Source organism: Pipistrellus kuhlii, unplaced genomic scaffold (genome assembly GCF_014108245.1).
Source record: "Pipistrellus kuhlii isolate mPipKuh1 unplaced genomic scaffold, mPipKuh1.p scaffold_m20_p_11, whole genome shotgun sequence".
Classification (NCBI taxonomy): Eukaryota; Metazoa; Chordata; class Mammalia; order Chiroptera; family Vespertilionidae; genus Pipistrellus; species Pipistrellus kuhlii.
The window spans coordinates 37,381,136-37,394,429 of record NW_023425416.1 but is presented as its reverse complement, the minus strand read 5'-3'; the positions used below and the strand labels follow the sequence as shown (position 1 = coordinate 37,394,429).

The following is a 13,294-nucleotide window of genomic DNA, read 5'->3' as shown; positions in this document are numbered from 1 at the left end:
ACGTATATTGTGGTATAAATGGTTACCCATTCTCATATTGTCCTGCTTCCTTCAGTTTCAACTAAAAAAACAACAACATTCTATTAGCACCTCCGTACCTATATTCCAAGGGTTTATTTCTTTCCCTTCCATTTCTTTCTACAGAAAATATATTTATGTTTGTGTACTTGGACATGATGACCCCATTTTCTTCCCATTTCTACATTTTTAAATCTAATTAAGGTTATACACTCCTTGAGGGTTGAAACTAGAGTTTTCCTGTGGGTGTAAACATTATTTATTTTTTAATTGCTAACCAAGTTGCCAGCTTTTACAGAGCTGCAGGATATGGGTTTTAAGTAATGTAAGCAGGAAATGGGTCTCCGGCCCACACAAAATAAATGCAAAAGTGCTGATTTTCCTTGACTCCACATCTGGCTTACTCATTTATAATTCCAGCCTGCCCTGAAATTCTCCCACAGACCGACAATGCAACATCCGTGTCTACAGAATGTCAGACCCAAAAATGGAGCATTAGGTGATCATCCTGTGAGCCCCACTCGCACCTATAAATAATCTGGCTATTTCAGATAATAGCATACTCTCTCTTCAATGATAGGATATGGGATCCGAGCTAAGTGAATATTAGCTTCCTATCTTCACATTCACCGATGTTAAGTAATTCAATAAGCTCTAAAGTTTGGAGGGAGCAAAAGGACCTGGCTGAATGTGGTCAACTAACCCGTCATCAAGAGACAGAGCTGTCCAGAGGAAAAAGACTCTCCCAAACCGGATGATACATACAGGAAGCTCTCCTGTCTGATGACCCATTCTTGTTCATCAGGACCCTACGTATAAACAAGTCTCCTACCTCAATTGCCTTAATGGCTACTTCTTGGCAATTAGGACAAAATAATCTGGAGGCAGAGGTTTTCAGGGTTGGTGAGTTCAGCAATTCAGTGATGCCATTCAGGGCGTGACTTCTGTCTATCTTTCTACTCTTCCACCCACAGTGCCTGCTTTGTCCTAGAGTGGCCTTCCCCAGGGGGTGGAGGACAGCTCCCTGTGGCTCCTTGTTTCCTTATTCATGTGCATCGGAAGAGATGGCCCTTGTTCTGCCCCAATAGTCTAAGCATGAGTCTTTGTTTTTGTAATTTTGATAAAATTTCAAATTTGCCGAAAAGTTGCAAGGAAAGTACAAAGAATTCCTGTATATCCTTCTTCCAGATTTACAGTTCTCAATATTTCATCACATTTTCTTTCTCTCTTTTTTTCTTGCTAAACACACACACACACACACACACACACACACACACACACACACACACTCCTTGAACCATGGACAGTTAGTTACAGACACTGAGAACAAGAGCATTCTCTTGCCAAAGCCAGTTTGGCTCAGTGGTAGAGCGTTGGTCTGTGGACTGAAAGGTCCCAGGTTCGATTCCGGTAAATGGCATGTACATTGGTTGCGGGCACATCCCCGGTAGGGGGTGTGCAAGAGGCAGCTGGTCGATGTTTCTCTCTCATCGATGTTTCTAGCTCTCTTTCTCTCCCTTCCTCTCTGTAAAAAATCAATAATATATATATATATGTATATATATATGTATATATATGTATGTATATATATAGAGCATTCTCTTATATAACCACAGTCCAATGATCAAAGTCATGAAACTTAAAATTGATACAATGCTATATTCTAATTTATAGTCCACATTCAAATTTCACTAATTGGCATAAAAATGTCCTCTAGAGCTATTTCACTTCTGATCCCTGATTCAATCTGGATTGTGCATTGCATTTAGTTGTCACGTCTCTATTGGTTTGGGACAGTTCTTCAGACTTGCATAATCCTGGCATTTTTTAAAGGGGTCTGGCTATTTTTTGTAATTGAGCCTATTTGCTGTCTTATTATTGAGATTTTATAAGCTCTACTTTCAAGTCCTTTATCAGATATTTATAAAGATTTTCTCCTACTTTGTTGGGCTTATCTTTTCATGAATTTCACACTGTCCTCTGAGAGTGGACATTTTTAATTTCGATGGAATCTAATTCATCATTTATTTCTTGCATGGATCATGAGCATGAATCTCAAATTCATTCTCATTGGATGGGACGAGGTCACATGTTCACACCATGAACCAGCGACTGGCTGGGACACAGAAAGTATAAATAGGCTTGAGTCAACCAAGATAGTCCCAGCCTTGAAGTTTTCCCTGAAGTGTAGAAATGTAAGATGTAGGAAAGTGAATTCAATAAACCCTAGGTATAGTTAGGATGCTGGGCAGGGTACCAAGAAACATCCCCAAGAGCCTGTCAGAGCCATGCTGCCTGGGACTTTCCCTCTCCAGCCAGCCTCCTCCTCCATGGCTGCATTGCCATGTTCCAAAACCCAAGAACCTGCAACGTTAAGTCTTCAAACACCACTGTGGGACTGTGGTGAAGATGCCTGGCATTTTGTCCCACACTCTTAGGGGGCAGTGACCATGTCTCAGGCATCTCCAGAGTCCCCTCACAGCACCTAGCCCAAACTCATTCAGTTCTGCCTTCGCCAAATCCCCAAGTGATGGGATGAATAAAACAACAGCAATCGCATTTAGTGCCTCACCGGCACACTTCCCAACATCTTCCTTAGGCCTGCCTAAACCACGCCCTTTGCTGTCAATTTCTTATTCCCTACATTTTGAAAGCACCAAAGAGAGAGTGAAGATATTTTGTACTCTGGCTATATCAAAGCACATCTATTACAAACCCCTATTATCTGATGTTTACGGACCACTAATTTTTAATCTACTAAAATGTTCTTTTTTGCATTTATAAAGTATATAATTGTTTGGAAGAGAGGGTGTCTGGGAGGAAAAAAAATCAGATTTTTCCTAAATCAAGTTTGGAAAAATGCCAACGTGCCAAATGTCTCCCTTTCTTCCACATCAAAAGTTTTATGCTTTCTTCCCTCTAAAAAAATTAGGGCAAATGATCACTGCTGTCAATACTCATGTCTCTTGTCTCCCTTCATTCTCACCAATACAAGCCAAACTGTATTCCATTGTCCAGATGGGACAATGGAGTCTCTGAGTGGTTATGTGGTATGTCCAAGATACTAGTGGCTCTGAAATGCATATGAGTAACTGCTCTGGACTACAAATCTGCCATCCACGACACCCACCTCCTATCTTTTTACCAACTGCCGCTCGAGTTTTATCTGAAAAAATCCCCACAGTTATTCTATTTTCATGCCATCTCTGTTTACACCTGCCCTTGGCAATACATCATTAGTGTCACATCTGAATTCCACATGCTGACATCCCCCCACAACTGGATTTTGGAAGTGGGGCAATTTATATTTATAGATAAGGCAAAGAGGGAAAAAATTTTTGAGACTCCACTTACATTCTTTGGACATTCCCACTTCAAAGCACTTCTGGAGTCGACAGTACTGGCATCGATTCCTGGTGACTTTATTAATAACACAGTTCTTATCTCGGTGACAAGTGTAAATCATGTTCTTCTGAATACTTCTGCGGAAAAACCCCTGCAAGCAAGCAAGCGAGAGAAAACCAAATCAAACCACGGAGCTTTGCGAGAAATCAAAGCCAACCTTATCGATGCATTGATGGCTCATTCTGAGTAATGAAGTGATGGCAGCAGAAACATTAACTCAGTTAAGCCTTAAAGTCCTTGTGAAATATTAATAATCAGTTCTCTCTCTCTCTCCCTCTCTCTCTCTCTCTCTCTCTCTCTCTCTCTCTCTCTGCAAACCAGAGAGCCCTTTTTAATCAAAACTAGAGCTGATTGTTATTATCTTGCTAAGGGAAGTTAATACCAAGCTGATTCATTTGGAAAACATAATGTAGAGTTGGATTCTCTCCAAATAGGCTAACTTCATAAGTGGTTCCCTCATCGGCCAATGATTTCAGAGAAGTCCACTCTCAAGAAACCCAATGTCAGAGCCACCACATTTACTGGTTCTCTCATTAACGAGTTAAATAAGTCTTCAATGTGTGCTTACTGAATATTTGGATTAATTACCATTTTTTAACTCTTGGAAAATTATATTTTGACAACAAAAGCGGTTTATCCTACTTTTATGAAACACTGATAGAATAAAGCAGGCTGTTGGCTCCATGAACCCTGAGGCCTGGCCTTCTGTGTCCTCCCGTTTCTCTCACACAGCTTTGCAGACAACGGGTAATCTAGTGATGCTTATTAAACACATAGATGAATGAGCAGGGAGTGAAGGGTAGACCGTCTGCCCTCTCTCTCCTCTATTGCCCAACAAAACCCTCTGTGTCGCCATGAGCATTAAAAACCGGGAGTTTCACTCTTTCAATTGTGATGTGACTTTTACCTACATCAGAAACAATTGTCTTGAAGGTAAGAAACACACCATCGAAACGTGATGAACAGCAAATAAGTCCCGCCATCTGAGTTCAACTTTCCCTGAAGTACATTAACACTCCAGGAGCCAGAACTAAAAACGTTCAAAGCTAAACCACATTAGTGAAGAACGCGCATGTAACACATTGTTTAGGATATTTACACGGGCACCCTAGGATTTTAATGTCTAAATAAACATGCTTTTACTGGCAAGCTTCAACTGTAAACGGCTGGAAATCTTATTTAAAGTTGCTGCTCCTGTCACATCCAAGACACATACATTTCCCAAGAAAACACAGGTTATTTTTATGCCCCTGGAGCTACAAATATGCTGAGGATCTAAAATAACAGGTTGCAAAGACTTTGAAACCCTCACAGAATCTGTGCAGAGCGGTCATCTCCAAACATACCTTTTCCTGCAAAAAATATCCACAGGACACTTTTGGCTGCCAAATGCACACACTCACTTTACAAAAATTTCACTGTCCTCCTGCCCAAACCCACTGACACAAGAGAAGACCCAGTCTTTTCCATATCTGTGAAGCAAGTGAGCTATGGACAAAGCTAAACTCCACTTACTAAAAACTGAATGTTCTGCTCAGCTGGTATGGCTCAGTGGTTGAGCATTGACCTATGAACCAGGAGGTCCTGGGTTCAATTTCTGGTCAAGACACATGCCCGAGTTGTGGGCTTGATCCCCAGTGTGGGGCATGTAAGAGGTAGCAGATCATAATTCTCTCTCTTCATTGATGTTTCTCTCTCTCTCTCTGCCTTTCCCTTCCTCTATGAAATCAATAAAAATATATTTTTAAAAACACACACAAAAAAGCTAAATGTTCAGTTCAGCACATGCTTAGGGAGTGATCATGGAGGAGAGAGAGACAACCCCATGAAGCTCAGATGAAAGGATGACAGACGAAGACAGGATTAAGGAACTTTATATGTCACTAATTATTCAGTCAGTGTGGCCCAGTAACAATGATGGCAGAAACTAAATAGGACTTCTTAGTTTTCCAAATCAGATTTCTGGCTGGATTTCAGGAGAAGGCCTAAGTTTCAGTAAATCATTTCCACCACGTTAGGATGCTTGCTGATGAAACTGTATGCTGTGAGGTATTTTTATGCACGCTTCGGGTAAACAGAAATGCCCTCTGAGGCCAAAAAGTGGTTTCCGGTATATGAATTCTCCTTCTCCCTCACAGACACTATGAACTGTTACACAAAACTGGGTTTTTCTCAGACCTCTGCTTTGAAGACCTACTGTGTACGTGTGTTTGCACACATGTGTGTACACATATGCATGTGCATGGCGGTGGGGGTGGGGGTATAGCCCCCTGCCATCTAAGTTTAATTTGATATATTTTTAGGTTGTCTATATATTTAACATTATTTAAAATAGAAATTTTAAAACTCTAGTTTAATTAGAAAACCAGTGCCCAACTGTCACTATTAGAAGACACTCATAAATAAAAAGGAAGTCAAGCCAAACAATAATCAGATGTTATTTCACTCTCAGTGGACACTGGATCTGCCTCACTCCTTGCTGAAAAGGGAGCGGGGCAAGTTGTTAGAGACAGATCGGCACTGACCCGACACTTCCTCTTGGAAGAATTCAGAGAAAATGAACAAGTGTTTCACTATGTAATTCCATGTGATTTAAAGCCATGAATCCATTCCACTTAAAACTGGAAAGCACAGGAAAGAAGGGCCAGTGGTCCAGGTTGGCAGAGATGCGAATGATGGGGATGGAGAGATAGAGAGGCAGAGAGCTGGGATGAAGGGAGGGAGGGAGAGGGGGGCGGGGGAGAAAGGCAGGCACAGAGTCTAAGACACAGCTAGAAGACTGGATTGATCTTTGGACTGGGTAAGATCATGAAGACCACACAAGACATTTACTGGAGAAGCATTTACAATTCCATGCAGGAGAAAGCTAGGATAGGAATTGTATTCCGCCAGGTCGTGAATCCCCGATTTCATCATGCTATTATTTTACACATAAGAAAGTAGATAGCGAGCTCTGGGTATCAGTACAAACACCTGAAACCCTGAGCCTGCCCTCAGCTCTGGCCATAAACGCAGCCCAAGAATCCTTCATCTCTGACGTGACATCGCAATCTGCTGACTCATGCTGAATGATCACATTGCTTGTGAGAATTCCCGCTGTGGTGTTTTGAATGGAAAGTTGCCTTTAGTGTCAGGACCATTGATATCAGGTTTTACATGTGCAGGATGAGTCACGATCAACTGAATAAATAAAAACTATTTTATTTTTTCTTAAAAAAAAAAAAAAGGCAACTTGGCACTATATTAGTCATAAGAAAGCAATGGATCAGGATAAATTCACACACACAAAAAAAAATAGTGTGGGAAGCACATCTGTTTGCCTTTGGCTTTTGCAGAGTTAATTCCTATTCCATGCAAAGTTCAAAAGGGTAATTTCTTCTTCCAGAGCGAAAGAGGAGAAAGAAAGTAGGGAAATCGTTGTTTCGTCTTGGTCATTAAAAGAAAAAGATGTCAATCCTGTCTTAATAAAAAAGTAACCAGGTGGCCACGGGGCTGGAGCGCAGTGAGGTGCGACCCCAGGCCTGCACCGAGCTGCGTGCGATCCCCATTTCCAGCCAGAAGCGAAGATGCTGCCAGAGGGAGGTGAGTATGGAATTATCCCATCACGGCCACTTTGGGAAGCACGGTTTTCAGACCAGGAAACACGTTGCCTTAAACAAACAAAAAACACCCTCCGGAGTGAGTGGAAGTCTATGCGTGACAATGTCTGCAAAGTTATTAATAGCAAGATTTGGGAGGGAGAAAGAGAAAAAGTAAAGACCTTTTCACCCCATCGAAAGACAATGGGTGAGAGGGAGGGAGAAAGTAGAAAAACAGCTTACTATTCTGATGACAAACCTAGAGCTTCCTCCTGAACCGGGAAGGTTGGCATGAATGTGCCACGAGGGATGCTGAGCGGTCCAGTGAGGGAGGGGGCCACAGTCCGAGCGACCAAAAGGAAAACGAGGTAAGATTCAGACCCCAAACAAGAAAGTTGAGTTCTCCCATGGGATAGAGGCTTAGGGTTGTTCTTCCTTTTTTTTTTTTTTTTTTTTTTTAAACAAAAACAAAACAAAACAAAACATCAAAACCCCCACCCGGACAAGGTCCCACTGTTAAGAATTTAATAAAGATGAATGAGTGGCAATAGTAAAGATTGAGGGCTCTGTTGTGTAACAGCCGTGGCTTCTATAAGGCCCTTCATTCTACAGCGCCTGTTGCCTGCTAACCTGGAAAATGTCTCTTCCGTCCTTTCACTCTGAACCTGACCCTGTGGTTTATGCCCAACGATGTCCTTTCCTTTTCCCGGGACCTGAAGTTTCCTCGGCACGCTCCCTCTTGCCTAAGTTAGAAAAGCAAGCCTTTGTTTTGGGAGATGCCTAGACAGATGACTCTAAAAAAGGCCATGGCTACGGGTTTAGCAAAAACATCTCTCCGTGGGAACTGAGCTCTCCGGAAGAGTGGGATCACGGCATTTTCCTGGACTTTGGCAGGTGAACCCCTGAGAGCTCAACCCCTGCGAGACCCAGAGGCTAGTGCTCTCAGTCCTCTTAATCCCCAATTAATTAAAACTCCCTGGGAATAGCAATGAAGAGGCAGCCTGTGGGCTTAACTGAGAACCTGAACTCGCAACAGGAGAGATCAAGGTCTAAACTGCCAGAGGTTAGTTGTCCCAGGAAGGGCAGTGAGCCAATGCTTTGTGGTAATAATGCTCTTTAGAGGAACACGATCCAGGGAAGAAATGAAATGAGGGAATATAAACTGAAAACCAACAGTAAAACCAATTCATCAACTCGATAAAATATCTTTTAATTTAGGTTAAAAATGTCTTTAATGTTTCCAAAACATGACATAGTTTACAATAATAATGTATTACAGTGACCGGTTATCATATAGTTCTGATTATTATAACCCCTAATTGGGAGGCAGCTAAATTCATCAGGTTATTTATGGCCAGTAATCGCAAAACACAATTTTGGGATAGAGAGTTTCCTGAGGCAAGAAAACACTGTCAGTAAACAGATTACTAAGGAGGACCTCATGCATGATTTATTGCTCTGCTATGGCTGTCTTGAAATTTCAAAACTTTAGAATAAGAGACAAGCATTTTCATTTTGCATTGATTCTTGCAAATGAAGAAGCCACTCCTGGCTTTAGAATACCATCTGTAGCAAAGGTTTCCATCCTTTGATCCTTTGTGAGAATGTGAAGTCTTGGATAGTCTCGGGTTGACCTTCACGCTAGTGTTAAGACTGTAGATCAGAAAGAATCAAGCAAGCCTATAATAATCACACTGTCCCCTGGAAGCTTCTGAGCAATTCCATGATCCCAACAAGAGCCAGAAATTAAAAAACAACAACACTCTGAATATTTTTTTAAGGTCTTCTACTGGACTTTATTTCCCACATGCATAAGGGACTTCGGAGGGGACTGGAAGGAACAGGGAGAATACAAAGAACTTGTTCAGAATTGGACAACATCCCCTCCCTCATAGCCTATGTATATTTAGGTGCAATTTCTATAAGAGGCCCAGACACTCATTCATAGACCTTGTAGCTGCCCCTGACACCCACTTGGGAGCCATCTAAATAAAGAGTGAATTACAAATAAGGTGAAGAATAGGAGATTGAGAAGTTAACCTGCTATCCAAAGAATTTCTGTACAGCAGGTTAAATGTTATAAATACAATTTCTTGGGGACCATGTCCCTTGTTCTCAAGAATTAAGAGTTGTGATGTGGCAGAAAAGAAAAACTTAAGACAAGAAAAAACGAACATGGATGATTTCACTGGGCTGCAACCTAGCTTTCTTTAATTCTGGCCTTGAGAATCTACTCTAAACCAACTGAAGACATCTGTTTTCTAGATTACTTGGGCCAGTTATTTTGTGCCCTTCCACGGTGAAACCCATAGTTACCGATTTATTATCAGGATTACTCTAAATATAACAGGGCAAGAAGCCAATGCATTTTAAGTTTTTTAATTCTCAATTATTTTACTGAGAAAATGCACCAAAATAGCTCCTAAGCTACAGCCCAGAAGTTACCAGACCCCAGCTGCTTTGCACATTAATTTACTAAATCTCATCTGGACCCAAATGAAAGATCCCCATCTGTACTGAAGAGGGGAAATAAAAGGTAAGCAGAAGGAAACGGAGCCAAAACGTGCTCAAATATATTTCAACTCTGCAGAAGAGCATGACTTTGAAAATCTCTTTTAGAAGTTTGGTATGCAACATTGTGCCATCAACAAAGCCAGGACTTAGCTCTGTCATAACTGCGGGTGGATGACAATGTGCATCACCATGGCAACCTCATATCACATCACTCAAAGAACACTAATGATTATGATGCGTTTGCATTTGTTTTATGATGGCAAAACGGACCTACATTTGAAAAGAAAGATAAGCTTATCCACAATTTGTTGTACTTTTTCCAAGTTAATGTAATGATCAGTGCCATTTTGGGATCTTCTCACTGGAGTTTTTCTCATTTTAAAAATAATAATAATAATAATTATATATATATATATATATATATATATATATATATATATTTATTTATTTATTTATTTTTTTTTACCTTTTACAGAGAGGAAAGTAGAGGGATCGAAGAGTTAGAAACATCGATGAGAGAGAAACATTGATTTGGCTGTCTCTTACACACTCCTTACTGGGGTTTTGCCTGCAACCAAGGTACATGCCCCTGACCAGAATCGAATCTGGGACCCTTGAGTCCACAAGCCGATGCTCTATCCACTGATCCAAACCAGCCAGGGCTTCTCACCTAGAGTGTTCTCCCGCTCCTCTGTGCCTTTACACACACTGTTCCCCATAACTCAGAAATCCTTCTCCTGCCTCATCCTTTGGTTCACACCAACTCATGCTCCAAGATACAGGCCCCAAGAGTAGACAGGCACCTGTGAATTCTGCCCTGCCATCCTTGTATTCCTTGGAACACTCATTCTACAACACTGCAATGATGGATTTTTGTGTCTCATTTTTCCTCAGAACATGAGGAGTCCTTTGCAGGCAGGGGTGTAGCTTACTCATCTTTGTGATGGAACATGAGCAATCTTTAAAATTAAAAAAGAACACATCACAAGTTTTTTTGTTTTCTTTTAAAATATCACATGGAGATTCTGGGTAGAAGCCAAGGGAGGTCATCATAGAAACCCAAATTCAGTAAATATTGCCACCAGCAAAATTCCTTGACTTTAAGGAAAAGGAAAAAGGAAGTTATATTTTCAAAAGTAAAATTCCAGTATCATAATTTCAGACAGAAACACTAACTTCATGATTTATCCCAGCCTCCCTCCTTTCCGATTCCAAATTAATGAGACATAGGCTCAAATTTCACCCACAGCTCCTCTTTCTTGATCTTCAAAATTCAAGTTGCCATATTATGTCAGCTCAGTGCCAAAACTGGAAGTTAAATAGGTCCTCGAAGCAAAGGTAAAGCTCTCTTAAACAACATGAACTTGTTTGCAATTAGCACATTATAGCTTCCAACTAGGTGCCACGTGTATACAAATACACTTCCAGCAGCTACTGCTGCTCTGAGCAACTAAACTTTTCTACTTTCTGTGCCTATTTTATTTTATTTTTTTATTTTTAAAATATATTTTATTGATTTTTTTTACAGAGATGAAGAGAGAGGGATAGAGAGTTAGAAACATCGATGAGAGAGATTCATCGACCAGCTGCCTCTTGCACACCCCCTACCGGGGATGTGCCTGCAAACCAAGGTACATGCCCTTGACTGGAATCGAACCTGGGACCTTTCAGTCCGCAGGCCGACGCTCTATCCATTGAGCCAAACCGGTTTCGGTCTGTACCTATTTTACAAGAGAAAAGCTGGCAGGATACACACCATCCATTTCTCAAGTGTTCCTTCTCTGCTTTTTCATTTCATACCTGACTTTCAGGATGGCAGCCTTTTGATCCCACCGGAGAGAAGGTGGGGGAAATGGTCCCAGCAATAAGAGGCACCTGCCAATTAGTCAGACTGTACTTCAGTTTTCAATGAAAGGCGGCCTAATGGATGGACGGGGACCTATTTTATTTTCCCTGACAGAGCCTTTATTTTTAAACTCAGCTTCATTTCCCAAAATTGTGGGGTTTCGACAGAAGAAACATCTATCTTGAGTGAAAAGCTGTACGCTCTTCTTGTATTTCCTGTATCAAAATGACATTTTTCTCCTTGGTGGCTACTTCCCGAAGCTTCCTGCTGCCCAGGCGGGGCTTGTTAATGGATGGGGGTGCCCTGGTGTTACACTTGGCGGCAGAAGATGGGGTATCTGATCCGGTCCCCCTCTCTAGGCCAGGAAGCCTCATCTGGGCGCTCTGAGGATGCTTTATTCTATTCTTTTTCTCTTTTCAAATAGTCATTCCACGAAACTTCATTTGCCCTTTTAATTTGCTCCAGAAGGGCCAAGAGGATGACTTAGGTGGGCGTGTGTATTTTGAACTCATCGAAAAGCACTCCGGTCTCTCTCCAGCATCTGCCTGGTGCCTGGACCTGGGGAATTATCTTCCTGAGATCAAACAGCACTGGAAATTTCCTTGGATGTGGCTGGCCTTCTTCCTCGGAACACACACGTTTTCAGGATTGCTATTCTTACCAGGAGTTTTCTCCGATGAATAATTAAAAGATGTTCGCAGGCAGGTGTAGGGATGAGAACTGGGGCCCCACAAGTCCTCATGGAGCTCCATTTCACCATCAAAGGACTGACTGGCGTGGCATCAACAGCGTAGCAGTTTTGTTTCTGTGGGGCAGCCCTGTGCCTAGACTAGTGATCAGCAAACTCATTAGTCAACAGAGCCAAATACCAACAGGACAAAGACTGAAATTTCTTTGGAGAGCCATATTTTTTAAACTTAAACTTCTTCTAACACCACTTCTTCAATATAGACTCGCCCACGCCATGGTATTTTGTGGAAGAGCCACACTCCAGGGGCCAAAGAGCCGCATGTGGCTCGTGAGCCGAAGTTTGCTGACCATGGGCCTAGACTTTGGGGGTTTGTGGGGAGCAATTTCCTTTACTGCTCACAGGAGCTGGGTAAATCCTTCAGGACTGGATCAGCCTCCTCCTCCTCTCCCCCTCCCTAGGACTAGAAACTAAGTTGTGAATCACATCGCTGGGGTATCCTGAGGTTTAATGCATCTGTAGGGGAGAGGTATTATATAATGCATCCCACAGTCATTCCTGTTTGCTTTTAACACCCCCTGAGGTTGACTTGCTTCAGACCAAAGGCGGCTGCAAGAGACACATCAGGACAGAGCGCCACACCTAGCGAGCATTAGGGCAGCCCGTGAAAACCCCGGGCCCTGACACCAAAGTGATGCTCTCTTCCTGCCAAGAAAACGGAAAGGGCTTTTAGGAGCCCCTCAGAAGGAGGCTCGGAATTAATTTGTAATTTCAAGTTCCCACATGGCTTTTAGGGGCTTTGCTGATCCAGAGACTTTCAGAGTATCATCTCCTTTAATTTTTAATTTTTACCCACGCGCTGTGCTCCCAAAATACACTGATCTGAATCCTGGCCCCTCATCTTATCTTAATGGGGGAGGGATAGAGTATCCCGCCCGCCACTCCGCATTAGGTGTCCTCATTTACAGATTGGAAAAAAAAAAAAAAAAAAGTGCCGGCCATAAATTATTTAAAATCTATTGTATCAGTGTGTGTTCTGTAAGCATTCACTACCGGCAACGCAGACAGATTATTTTTCACTTTTAATTGTGTTGATACCTTATCTGCTTTGTTGAAAGTGGAGAGTGGTATGTGAAACCACCTCTTGCGCTGGGGAGCTGAGAAGTGATGGGGTCTATTATTTAAAGCCGAAGGAACCCATTTAGTGGACATCCCTTTAACACACTCCGAAAGACAGGGGGAACC

At 42.0% G+C, this 13,294-nt stretch overlaps 1 protein-coding gene across 7 annotated transcripts in view; it reads right to left on the bottom strand.

Annotated features, from left to right (window-relative positions):
* Positions 1-13,294, bottom strand: part of RARB (retinoic acid receptor beta) — a 617,794-nt gene that overhangs the window by 64,842 nt on the left and 539,658 nt on the right. For all 7 annotated transcript variants that reach the window (XM_036431628.2, XM_036431630.2, XM_045579325.1 and 4 more), the window contains one exon: positions 3,373-3,514. In XM_036431628.2, the coding sequence (XP_036287521.1) occupies positions 3,373-3,514 (142 nt within the window). The remainder of the gene's footprint in view (positions 1-3,372; positions 3,515-13,294) is intronic.